At 45.4% G+C, this 13,351-nt stretch overlaps 1 protein-coding gene across 2 annotated transcripts in view; it reads left to right on the forward strand.

Annotated features, from left to right (window-relative positions):
- Positions 1-3,330: 3,330 nt before the first annotated feature.
- LOC138677478 (sodium/potassium-transporting ATPase subunit beta-2-like) overlaps positions 3,331-13,351 on the forward strand; it is a 31,266-nt gene continuing 21,245 nt past the window's right edge. For both annotated transcript variants that reach the window (XM_069767654.1, XM_069767655.1), the window contains exons 1-2: positions 3,331-3,474; positions 12,254-12,382. In XM_069767654.1, coding sequence (XP_069623755.1) covers positions 3,363-3,474; positions 12,254-12,382 — 241 coding nt within the window. In that variant the 5' untranslated portion in view covers positions 3,331-3,362. The remainder of the gene's footprint in view (positions 3,475-12,253; positions 12,383-13,351) is intronic.

Raw genomic sequence — 13,351 nt, forward strand, 5'->3', positions numbered from 1 at the left:
CTCTCCTGTGTGATACTGTCTGCTGAGCCGTGTATCTAATCCTCTCCTGTGTGATACTGACTGCTGAGCTGTGTATCTAATCCTATCCTGTGTGATAGTCTGCTGAGACGTGTATCTAATCCTCTCCTGTGTGATAGTCTGCTGAGACATGTATCTAATCCTCTCCTGTGTGACACTGACTGCTGAGCCGTGTATCTAATCCTATCCTGTGTGATACTGACTGCTGAGCCGTGTATCTAATCCTCTCCTGTGTGATACTGACTGCTGAGCCGTGTATCTAATCCTGTGTGATACTGACTGCTGAGCCGTGTATCTAATCCTATCCTGTGTGATACTGACTACTGAGCCGTGTATCTAATCCTGTGTGATACTGACTGCTGAGCCGTGTATCTAATCCTATCCTGTGTGATACTGACTGCTGAGCCGTGTATCTAATCCTCTCCTCTGTGATACTGACTGCTGAGCCGTGTATCTAATCCTATCCTGTGTGATACTGACTGCTGAGCTGTGTATCTAATCCTCTCCTGTGTGATACTGACTGCTGAGCTGTGTATCTAATCCTATCCTGTGTGATAGTCTGCTGAGACGTGTATCTAATCCTCTCCTGTGTGATAGTCTGCTGAGACATGTATCTAATCCTCTCCTGTGTGACACTGACTGCTGAGCCGTGTATCTAATCCTATCCTGTGTGATACTGACTGCTGAGCCGTGTATCTAATCCTCTCCTGTGTGATACTGACTGCTGAGCCGTGTATCTAATCCTGTGTGATACTGACTGCTGAGCCGTGTATCTAATCCTATCCTGTGTGATACTGACTACTGAGCCGTGTATCTAATCCTGTGTGATACTGACTGCTGAGCCGTGTATCTAATCCTATCCTGTGTGATACGGACTGCTGAGCCGTGTATCTAATCCTCTCCTCTGTGATACTGACTGCTGAGCCGTGTATCTAATCCTATCCTGTGTGATACTGACTGCTGAGCTGTGTATCTAATCCTCTGTGATACTGTCTGCTGAGCCGTGTATCTAATCCTCTCCTCTGTGATACTGACTGCTGAGCCGTGTATCTAATCCTCTCCTGTGTGATACTGACTGCTGAGCCGTGTATCTAATCCTCTCCTCTGTGATACTGACTGCTGAGCCGTGTATCTAATCCTCTCCTGAGTCATACTGACTGCTGAGCCGTGTATCTAATCCTCTCCTGAGTGATACTGACTGCTGAGCCGTGTATCTAATCCTATCTTGTGATACTGACTGCTGAGCCGTGTATCTAATCCTCTCCTGAGTCATACTGACTGCTGAGCCGTGTATCTAATCCTCTCCTGAGTCATACTGACTGCTGAGCTGTGTATCTAATCCTATCCTGTGTGATAGTCTGCTGAGACGTGTATCTAATCCTCTCCTGTGTGATACTGTCTGCTGAGCCGTGTATCTAATCCTCTCCTGTGTGATACTGACTGCTGAGCTGTGTATCTAATCCTATCCTGTGTGATAGTCTGCTGAGACATGTATCTAATCCTCTCCTGTGTGACACTGACTGCTGAGCCGTGTATCTAATCCTATCCTGTGTGATACTGACTGCTGAGCCGTGTATCTAATCCTATCCTGTGTGATACTGACTGCTGAGCTGTGTATCTAATCCTCTCCTGTGTGATACTGACTGCTGAGCCGTGTATCTAATCCTATCCTGTGTGATACTGACTGCTGAGCCGTGTATCTAATCCTCTCCTGTGTGATACTGACTGCTGAGCCGTGTATCTAATCCTATCCTGTGTGATAGTCTGCTGAGCCGTGTATCTAATCCTCTCCTGTGTGATACTGACTGCTGAGCCGTGTATCTAATCCTCTCCTGTGTGATACTGACTGCTGAGCTGTGTATCTAATCCTATCCTGTGTGATACTGTCTGCTGAGCCGTGTATCTAATCCTATCCTGTGTGATACTGTCTGCTGAGCCATGTATCTAATCCTATCCTGTGTGATGCTGTCTGCTGAGCCATGTATCTAATCCTCTCCTGTGTGATACTGACTGCTGAGCCGTGTATCTAATCCTCTCCTGTGTGATACTGTCTGCTAAGCCGTGTATCTAGTCCTCTCCTGTGTGATACTGACTGCTGAGCCGTGTATCTAATCCTCTCCTGTGTGATACTGACTGCTGAGCCGTGTATCTAATCCTCTCCTGTGATACTGACTGCTGAGCCGTGTATCTAATCCTCTCCTGTGTGATACTGACTGCTGAGCCGTGTACCTAATCCTCTCCTGTGTGATACTGACTGCTGAGCCGTGTATCTAATCCTCTCCTGTGTGATACTGACTGCTGAGCCGTGTATCTAATCCTCTCCTGTGTGATACTGACTGCTGAGCCGTGTATCTAATCCTCTCCTGTGTGATACTGTCTGCTGAGCCGTGTATCTAATCGTATCCTGTGATACTGACTGCTGAGCCGTGTATCTAATCCTCTCCTGTGTAATAGTCTGCTGAGCCGTGTATCTAATCCTCTCCTGTGTGATACTGACTGCTGAGCCGTGTATCTAATCCTCTCCTGTGTGATACTGACTGCTGAGCCGTGTATCTAATCCTCTCCTGTGTGATACTGACTGCTGAGCCGTGTATCTAATCCTCTCCTGTGTGATACTGACTGCTGAGCCGTGTATCTAATCCTCTCCTGTGTGATACTGTCTGCTGAGCCATGTATCTAATCCTCTCCTGTGTGATACTGACTGCTGAGCCGTGTATCTAATCCTCTCCTGTGTGATAGTCTGCTGAGCCGTGTATCTAATCCTCTCCTGTGTGATACTGACTGCTGAGCCGTGTATCTAATCCTATCCTGTGTGATACTGACTGCTGAGCCGTGTATCTAATCCTATCCTGTGTGATACTGACTGCTGAGCCGTGTATCTAATCCTCTCCTGTGTGATACTGTCTGCTGAGCCGTGTATCTAATCCTCTCCTGTGTGATACTGTCTGCTGAGCCGTGTATCTAATCCTCTCCTGTGTGATACTGACTGCTGAGCCGTGTATCTAATCCTATCCTGTGTGATACTGACTGCTGAGCCGTGTATCTAATCCTATCCTGTGTGATACTGACTGCTGAGCCGTGTATCTAATCCTCTCCTGTGTGATACTGTCTGCTGAGCCGTGTATCTAATCCTATCCTGTGTGATACTGACTGCTTAGCCGTGTATCTAATCCTCTCCTGTGTGATACATTCCAGGTTTCTTCTTCTGATCTGTTGCATTTTTCCATCTGGGCCGGAGCTGATTATTATTCATGAGGGGGCGGGGCTCTGAGGAGATTTATAAGCTGCTGCTCTAGTTCTGGGGATTAGTGTTCTGGGACTTCTCGGAGAACATCATCAGCATCATGGCTGCTCTCACCCAGAAGAAGACCTGCGGCCAGATAATGGATGAGTTTAAGGAATTTATGTGGAACCCAAGGACTCGGGAGTTCATGGGCCGGACAGCCAGCAGCTGGGGTAAGAGAAGAGGTGCTGGGGCAGCAGAGTAAGGAGGTGCTGGGGTGTCCAGAGTAAGGAGGTGCTGGGGCAGCTGAGATAAAGAGGTGCTGGGGCGACTGAGATAAAGCGGTGCTGGGGCGTCCAGAGTAAGGAGGTGCTGGGGCAGCTGAGATAAAGAGGTGCTGGGGCGTCCAGAGTAAGGAGGTGCTGGGGCATCTGGAGTAAAGAGGTGCTGGGGCGTCCAGAGTAAGGAGGTGCTGGGGCAGCTGGAGTAAAGCGGTGCTGGGGCAGCTGAGATAAAGAGGTGCTGGGGCGACTGAGCTAAAGCAGTGCTGGGGCGTCCACAGTAAAGAGGTGCTGGGGCGACTGAGCTAAATCGGTGCTGGGGCGTCCACAGTAAAGAGGTGCTGGGGCGACTGAGCTAAAGCGGTGCTGGGGCATCTGGAGTAAGGAGGTGCTGGGGCGACTGAGATAAAGCGGTGCAGGGGTGTCCAGAGTAAAGAGGTGCTGGGGCGTCCACAGTAAAGAGGTGCTGGGGTGTCCAGAGTAAGGAGGTGCTGGGGCAGCTGGAGTAAAGCGGTGCTGGGGCGTCCAGAGTAAGGAGGTGCTGGGGCAGCTGAGATAAGGAGGTGCTGGGGAGACTGAGATAAAGCGGTGCTGGGGCAGCTGAGATAAAGCGGTGCTGGGGCATCTGGGGTAAGGAGGTGCTGGGGCGACTGAGATAAAGCGGTGCTGGGGCAGCTGGAGTAAGGAGGTGCCAGGGCAGACTGAGGAGAGATGTCGAGTATTTCAGGATGGTCAATTTTATGTCTATAGCTGCTCCCTCATAGGAAAAGATGATGGAAGCAAGGATACAGCGGGAAGGTGCAGAAATGGCTGGAACTGGGGTGAACGGGCAGGAATGATGGGTGTGGTGGGGTATAGTGCTGTAGTGATGGGTACAGTCAGGCAGTTAGTGCCCACTTTACCATATGTCTTGAACCTTTTTTGCCCCATGTCATTTCTCTCGTGTGGTGGTAGAGGGCAGGAATGATGGATACATTGGGGTTATAGTGCTGTAGTCATGGGTACAGTCAGGCAGTTAGTGCCCTCTTTGCCGCACACCTTGAGCTTCTTTTTGTCCCATGTCCTTTCTCTCTTGTGTGGTGGTGGAGTGCAGGAATGATGGGTACAGTGGGGTATAGTTCTCTAATGATGGGTACAGTCAGGCAGTTAGTGCCCTCTTTGCTACATGTCTTGAGCTTTTTGCCCCATTTTTTTTCTCTCGTGTGGTGGTAGAGGGCAGGAATGATGGGTACAGTGGGTTATAGTTCTCTAATGATGGGTACAGTCAGGCAGTTAGTGCCCACTTTGCCGCATGTCTTGAACCTTTTTTGCATCATGTACTTTCTCTCTTGTGTGGTGGTGGAGGGCAGGAATGATGGGTACAGTCGAGTGTAGTTCTCTAGTGATGGGTACAGTCAGGCAGTTAGTGCCCACTTTGCCGCATGTCTTGAACCTTTTTTGCATCATGTACTTTCTCTCTTGTGTGGTGGTGGAGGGCAGGAATGATGGGTACAGTCGAGTGTAGTTCTCTAATAATGGGTACAGTCAGGCAGTTAGTGCCCACTTTGCCGCATGTCTTGAACCTTTTTTGCATCATGTACTTTCTCTCTTGTGTGGTGGTGGAGGGCAGGAATGATGGGTACAGTCGAGTGTAGTTCTCTAGTGATGGGTACAGTCAGGCAGTTAGTGCCCACTTTGCTGCATGTCTTGAACCTTTTTTGCATCATGTACTTTCTCTCTTGTGTGGTGGTGGAGGGCAGGAATGATGGGTACAGTGGGGTATAGTTCTCTAATGATGGGTACAGTCAGGCAGTTAGTGCCCTCTTTGCTACATGTCTTGAGCTTTTTGCCCCATTTTTTTTCTCTCGTGTGGTGGTAGAGGGCAGGAATGATGGGTACAGTGGGTTATAGTTCTCTAATGATGGGTACAGTCAGGCAGTTAGTGCCCACTTTGCCGCATGTCTTGAACCTTTTTTGCATCATGTACTTTCTCTCTTGTGTGGTGGTGGAGGGCAGGAATGATTACAGTCAGGCAGTTAGTGCCCAATTTGCCGCATGTCTTGAACCTTTTTTGCATCATGTACTTTCTCTCTTGTGTGGTGGTGGAGGGCAGGAATGATGGGTACAGTCGAGTGTAGTTCTCTAGTGATGGGTACAGTCAGGCAGTTAGTGCCCAATTTGCCGCATGTCTTGAACCTTTTTTGCATCATTTACTTTCTCTCTTGTGTGGTGGTGGAGGGCAGGAATGATGGGTACAGTCGAGTGTAGTTCTCTAGTGATGGGTACAGTCAGGCAGTTAGTGCCCACTTTGCCGCATGTCTTGAACCTTTTTTGCATCATGTACTTTCTCTCTTGTGTGGTGGTGGAGGGCAGGAATGATGGGTACAGTCGAGTGTAGTTCTCTAGTGATGGGTACAGTCAGGCAGTTAGTGCCCACTTTGCCGCATGTCTTGAACCTTTTTTGCATCATGTACTTTCTCTCTTGTGTGGTGGTGGAGGGCAGGAATGATGGGTACAGTCGAGTGTAGTTCTCTAGTGATGGGTACAGTCAGGCAGTTAGTGCCCACTTTGCCGCATGTCTTGAACCTTTTTTGCATCATGTACTTTCTCTCTTGTGTGGTGGTGGAGGGCAGGAATGATGGGTACAGTCGAGTGTAGTTCTCTAATGATGGGTACAGTCAGGCAGTTAGTGCCCACTTTGCCGCATGTCTTGAACCTTTTTTGCATCATGTACTTTCTCTCTTGTGTGGTGGTGGAGGGCAGGAATGATGGGTACAGTCGAGTGTAGTTCTCTAGTGATGGGTACAGTCAGGCAGTTAGTGCCCACTTTGCTGCATGTCTTGAACCTTTTTTGCATCATGTACTTTCTCTCTTGTGTGGTGGTGGAGGGCAGGAATGATGGGTACAGTGGGGTATAGTTCTCTAATGATGGGTACAGTCAGGCAGTTAGTGCCCTCTTTGCTACATGTCTTGAGCTTTTTGCCCCATTTTTTTTCTCTCGTGTGGTGGTAGAGGGCAGGAATGATGGGTACAGTGGGTTATAGTTCTCTAATGATGGGTACAGTCAGGCAGTTAGTGCCCACTTTGCCGCATGTCTTGAACCTTTTTTGCATCATGTACTTTCTCTCTTGTGTGGTGGTGGAGGGCAGGAATGATTACAGTCAGGCAGTTAGTGCCCAATTTGCCGCATGTCTTGAACCTTTTTTGCATCATGTACTTTCTCTCTTGTGTGGTGGTGGAGGGCAGGAATGATGGGTACAGTCGAGTGTAGTTCTCTAGTGATGGGTACAGTCAGGCAGTTAGTGCCCAATTTGCCGCATGTCTTGAACCTTTTTTGCATCATTTACTTTCTCTCTTGTGTGGTGGTGGAGGGCAGGAATGATGGGTACAGTCGAGTGTAGTTCTCTAGTGATGGGTACAGTCAGGCAGTTAGTGCCCACTTTGCCGCATGTCTTGAACCTTTTTTGCATCATGTACTTTCTCTCTTGTGTGGTGGTGGAGGGCAGGAATGATGGGTACAGTCGAGTGTAGTTCTCTAGTGATGGGTACAGTCAGGCAGTTAGTGCCCACTTTGCCGCATGTCTTGAACCTTTTTTGCCCCATGTCCTTTCTCTCTTGTGTGGTGGTGGAGGGCAGGAATGATGGGTACAGTCGAGTGTAGTTCTCTAGTGATGGGTACAGTCAGGCAGTTAGTGCCCACTTTGCCGCATGTCTTGAACCTTTTTTGCATCATGTACTTTCTCTCTTGTGTGGTGGTGGAGGGCAGGAATGATGGGTACAGTCGAGTGTAGTTCTCTAGTGATGGGTACAGTCAGGCAGTTAGTGCCCACTTTGCTGCATGTCTTGAACCTTTTTTGCATCATGTACTTTCTCTCGTGTGGATCATTAAGTCAAGTGCAAGGGCAGTAATAATCTGTGCAATGATTGGTTTGAGCTTGGTGAGATTGAGGTGATTGCATAAGAGAACAGATGTCTTGCCCTGAATGTCGCCACATGACCGCCATCGTTCCTTCTGGTCCTGGCTATAGAGATGGTGCTGAGGATGGCTGTGGATGATGGGGCATCTGACACTTCTCACATGGAGAGTTGTTTTCAAAAGATGATTTGAACTTTGCATCTTCTCTGAAGACTTTTCCGTCTTTGTAGGGTCTTTCTGTACGAGCTGTGGACATGGGACTAGGCACAAAGAATGAATGACACAAAAGTCCCCCCCCCCCCCCTACCTTCAGAAGAAGGGCCAGTAATGCTCTGAATTTTTTGTTTTGCCATGTCTTTGATATGGTGCATTAGTAATCGATGGTGCCAGTGGTGATTCTTATTCTTGAGGTGGGGTGACGATCATTAAAATATGTGTGGCATCTGCCATCCTGAGGGAAATTTTCCAAACTCAGTAAATCTTCTAGGAGTTGGCCTCATAGGGGGCATCATGTAGGAATTTTATCATGTCTGCTACATCATATGTAAGTGGGCCTAGTAGGGAGAACTTATTATATCCACTAAGTCTTCAGGGAGTGGGCATAATAGGGGAAACTTGTATCTGTTACATTTTCTGGGAGGTGGCATCATGGAGGAAATATATCACATCCACTAAATCTTCTTGGAGTGATGATCAATGAGGGATCTTATATCTGTTACATTTTCTTGGAGTTGGCAACATGGGGGGCAGGGCTGTAGAGTCGGTAAGCCAAACCTCTGACTCCAACTCCGACTCCACGACTCCGACTCCCTCATACACGGCTCATGTTTAAGTGGTAAATTTACTGTAGTAAAATGGGAACATCAGGCTTTTAATCTTTATTATGATACAATAAACAAGCCATTTAGATAGAACATAAAATATATTTATTGGAATACAACTTTAGAACAAAAAAAACCTTTTGCATATTTACAATTTATTATACATTCTGCAGTCAGTGGGAAAAAAACAGTTTTCAACAAAAACGTGCTGAATAGCATTTGTGCAGTCTATGAATTTGTTCTGCGAAATAGTATCGCCTCCCTCAGATCCTCCTTCATAGATGACCTCACATCTGACCTAATTATTTTAAGGGTAGAGAACAATCTCTCTGCACTAAATTGGGTTGGTGTCAAAACAGTAACCACATGGACAACATCTCTAGCAATTTCCAGGTGTAAAAGAATTGCCTTGTGCACAGTCAGTTTTGATGAATGATTGAACTCTTCTACTTCTTTGAGAGGAAGTGAAAAATGTTGCTGAAATATAATATGGTCAATCTGTTTTCTGTGGGAGTGGAATCTTTTTCCTGCAGTAACATTTTGCCTGCTACATGTCGTCCAAATACTTGTCAAAATCAAACTCCTCATCTGATGAGGATGAAGAAACGGCAGCAGCAGCAGCACTGGCAGGAGCCGAGTCCTCTTGCTCTGGGCCGTCCTGTAGCCACTCATCCTGCTACCTCAATCAGAACTTCTTTTCCTTTAGTAAGCTGTTGATCATCCAGCAATATATGATGACTCAGGTCCACATAAACAGCTGCCAGAAGAATTTTATTTTCTAATAGCAGTGTCTCTCACCATTTCATTGAAGCAGCAATGCCATCTGTGATTAAACCTCCTCTTTGGGACAGGCAAAACATCAAGTTCTTCCACTCCTTTTTTAAAAATGCCAGGAGTTAAATCCTCAGCTTGTAACTGTAAATGGGTGATGAAGAAATTCCTTCAATTCAGCCACCTGTGTCCATTGATCTTCATGTAGTGTTACCTGAGGTTGGCCATATCTACAAGGAAGAGTTTCAGCTTAAACAATCACTCAATCATTAAATAAGTGCTGCCCCACCGAGTAGCTTGCTCCACTATGGCCCACAATTTTTTCAGCACGTCTCTTCAAGATGGAATCAATTTTAGGGGTTCTGGCAGCAATAGCAAATTTCCTCACTTTGCTAATCAGAGTTCCAGCATGTCCCTCTAGCAGATCTTATTGCCAGCTGCAGCATGTGCACAACACAGCGCATGTGATGAATAGGAAAGAGGTGTGAAGCAGCTTCAACAAGATCATCTAACTGTAAAGAATCATTTTGCTGTTCTTCTGTAGTAATAGCTGTTTGTTCCTCCATTATGGGAACAGGACTGTGGCCTTCCATCTCCAACATACTGAATGTGAAATGATCTTCTAGCTGCTGTTCACCATCATTATTCTCATTCATCAATTTAATTGTTCATATACTGTTTGAAGCATTATCAGTTACAATTGCAAGAATCTGTTCTTTTGTGAGTGCATAAACTTGCAGAACTTTTTCCACTAAGGTCTGGAGAAACTGGCTGCTGTGAAGAGCTTTAGTATCTTTTACTGCCAGCATCTTAGTAACAATTTTTTTGTTATCACAAACATATCGAATGTTGATAGCGAAATAGTTTACTCTGTGAGCAGGCATCCATTTTAATAAACACAAAGTGTCTCTTGAGAATCTTTTTAAGATCTTCCATTTGGTTAAGGGCTTTTTCAATCACTAATTTTCTAATACTTTCTCTTTCCAGAGAAACACCAAGTTTGCGATCCATTTCTCCATTAAGAGCTGTAAAAGCTGTTCGTGCAAATAATGATAATGGTACTCAGTCCTTCACAACAAGCTCGATGAGCTGTCTTTTCAACACATCTGCTGTCATTGTTACAGTAACTTTGTCACTTACAAAATATCTTCTAACTGATGTTTGAGACGCTCTTTCCCCATCATTTGTGTTGAAAGTGCTGGGCTCCGGTTTCTTGGTTCTGCTGTGATTTTTTTTTTTTTTCAATCACAGCTTTGTAAACTTCTGGGTGGAAGGAACATTTTTATCACTGCCTGAGTATGCAGTAATTTTGGCATCACAGCATTTGTTTTCAACTGGGTCACTTATACACTGACACACAAAATGTTTTTTTATCTTGAGTCACTGTGAAATGCTCAAATACAGCCGACTTCATAAGATGCTTCTTAGACATTTTGTAATTATGTAAATTCACTATAAAATTTTGTCCTGTAAAAAAAAAAAAGGTATATTGAAATTCTTGCAAGAATCATGCACTGTATAATTTAGGATAGAAATAAAACAATGTTTGCATAAATCAATAGGACAGATGATAAGTATGAAGTTTGTAAAATATGTTAGTTAGCCTTACTCTTAACTTACAATTCAGGCTTGTGTGAGGGTACAGCTCACTAAATGCTTCACATCATATTTCTTCAGTCTATGAAGAGGGAAGGAGGGAGGGAGCATGCTTGTGCTGAATTATATTCCCAGAACACACACACACACACACACACACACACACACACACACACACACACACACACACACACACACACACACACAATATAAATATATATATATATTTAGGTTTAGATTTAGATTGTGGCCCGATTCTAACGCATCGGGTATTCTAGAATATGCATGTCCCCGTAGTATATGGACAATGATGATTCCAGAATTCGCGGCAGACTGTGCCCGTCGCTGATTGGTCGAGGCAACCTTTGACATCGTCGCCATGGCAACCATTTTGACATCTACGTCGATACTGTGCCCGTCGCTGATTGGTCGAGGCGAATTCGCGGCAGACTGTGCCCGTCGCTGATTGGTCGAGGCAACCTTTATGACATCGTCGCCATGGCAACCATTATGATATCTACGTCGATACTGTGCCCGTCGCTGAATCAGAAACGTGGGATTTCTACGTCCTTTATGACATCATCGTCGCTGTGCCCGTTGCTGATTGGTCGAGGCCTGGCGGCCTCGACCAATCAGATTCGGGATTTCTATGTCGATACTGTGCCCGTCGCTGATTGGTCGAGGCCTGGCGGCCTCGACCAATCAGACGCGGGATTTCCAAGACAGACAGACAGACAGACGGAAAAACCCTTAGACAATTATATATATATATATATATATATATATATATATGTCATCATCGATCTTGTTACTGTATTTCTGAATTTGAGATGTTAGAAAACAGTTTCCCCCTTTTATTCTATGTATAGTGTATATAAGAGAAGTTAATTTCTCCAAACAGGAGCTAAGAGGAAAAACACACTAAAACATCAAGCCTACAGAGACAATATATACTGGACTATTGATTTATGCACAGTTTGTTGAAAGTTTAGATATGCTTTAAGAAGTACTTACCTTAATCCTGCTTTCCTGTTCACCCCAGAAGTTCTGAGATTAATACAGGCATTCCTTCCCTGTGTGTTTGTTATTGTTTCCCCTTATCTGTAGAGGAGGAGCTTCACTACTTATCATGAATATAAACTGCAGCACAGATTCATCTCAGCTAAAAGTCTAGATCTTAGATCAGGGATAGGACAGACATTTATAGGACATTTCATAACTTTCCCAATTTCTTATGAAAAAAACATTCCCCACAAACTGCATTGAACTACTGTACTCAATTATGTATTTAAATGTCGGAGTTGGTCCATTTTATACCGACTCCAAGTCCGACTCCACCAAAATGTGCTCTGACTCTGACTCCAACTCCACGACTCCAACTCCACAGCCCTGCATGGGGGGCATCATGGGAGGAACTTATCATAACCACTAACTCTTCTGGGAGTAGGCATCACAGGGGGCATCATATGGAGAATATGCCCTATCCATTGAATGTGTCCATGTTGTACCACCTATCAGGAACATGTTCTTGCCCCCACTGCCTTTGTGTTGCTGCCCCTCTGGAATGGCATTGAGCAGGTGTGTTAGTATCTGCCCCCTTTTGTATGACTATGCTCTATTAATTTCTTTAACCCTTTCTTTCCTGCAGTGCTGATTGTGTCGTTTTATGTGGTGTTTTATGCCTTCCTCACGGCTGTCTTCTCATTCAGTATGTGGGTGATGCTGCAGACCATTGATGAGTATAATCCGAAATACTCAGATCGACTCACTAATCCAGGTAAATCACTAAAGTTTGCGGTGTTTTGGGGGTACATAGTTTTCGAGAGTAAGGGGTGTGACACTGGCTCTTCCTTCTGACCTTGTTTAAGAGAAAGAAAGAAAAGTTGTTCTCCTGGTGGGAATGGTGAGGTTGGAGCTAGCAGGCATGTGTCCCAACTGGTGGAGCCAGTAGACCAACAAACTGCTCTACCTTGGCACTCGCTGACTGTGAGGTGTCAGTGTAGATGGTTGTCTGCATGTATCAGGACGCACCCTAACCCTAAGTCCCAAGGGATCCAATCTAAGTAATCCGACCAACGTTAGAAAGCAGATAAGATGGCATCCATCCGTGAAGCTTGACAAAGACCTCCTGAAATGTAGATGTAATGTTATAAAGTTATTGCTATATTTTCTACCACCGGCTGGATGATGTCTTATCTAATAATAATAATAATCTTTATTTATATAGCGCCAACGCATTCAATAGCGCTTTACAATTCAACAGTTCATATGTAAGTCATAAGTAACAACATTCAAAGTAATACAGTAATTAAAGCAAGATAATGGCGACCCTGCCCATAGGAGATTACAATCTACTTTTTATCAGAAGGGGAAATGACCGATCTTATCTGCTGTTGTCTAAATCAATATGGCCGCTGTGTGGTTTTGCATGATTTTTAGCTGCTGCCGTCAGATCTATAATTGAAAACAGCAAATGCTACTCTGTTGATCCATATGTCAGAGGATTGTCTTCTGCTATATGCAACAGCACAGCATCTGCAGCGTCATGTGACTGATCTGTCAGCAGCAGGCATCAAATACAGCTCAGTTCAGCAGTGCCTAGCTGTTTTCAGCACCATTGTGGAGGAGTGCAGGGGAGTCGAGCTCTGCTATAAACCAGCTAACAATGATGTAAAGCGACAGTAGATATACTGATGTAGATGGCAGAAGATAAAATCCACCCTATGCAAGAAGCTAGCAGGAGAGA

This window comes from Ranitomeya imitator, chromosome 4, assembly GCF_032444005.1.
Source record: "Ranitomeya imitator isolate aRanImi1 chromosome 4, aRanImi1.pri, whole genome shotgun sequence".
NCBI classification, from domain to species: domain Eukaryota; kingdom Metazoa; phylum Chordata; class Amphibia; order Anura; family Dendrobatidae; genus Ranitomeya; species Ranitomeya imitator.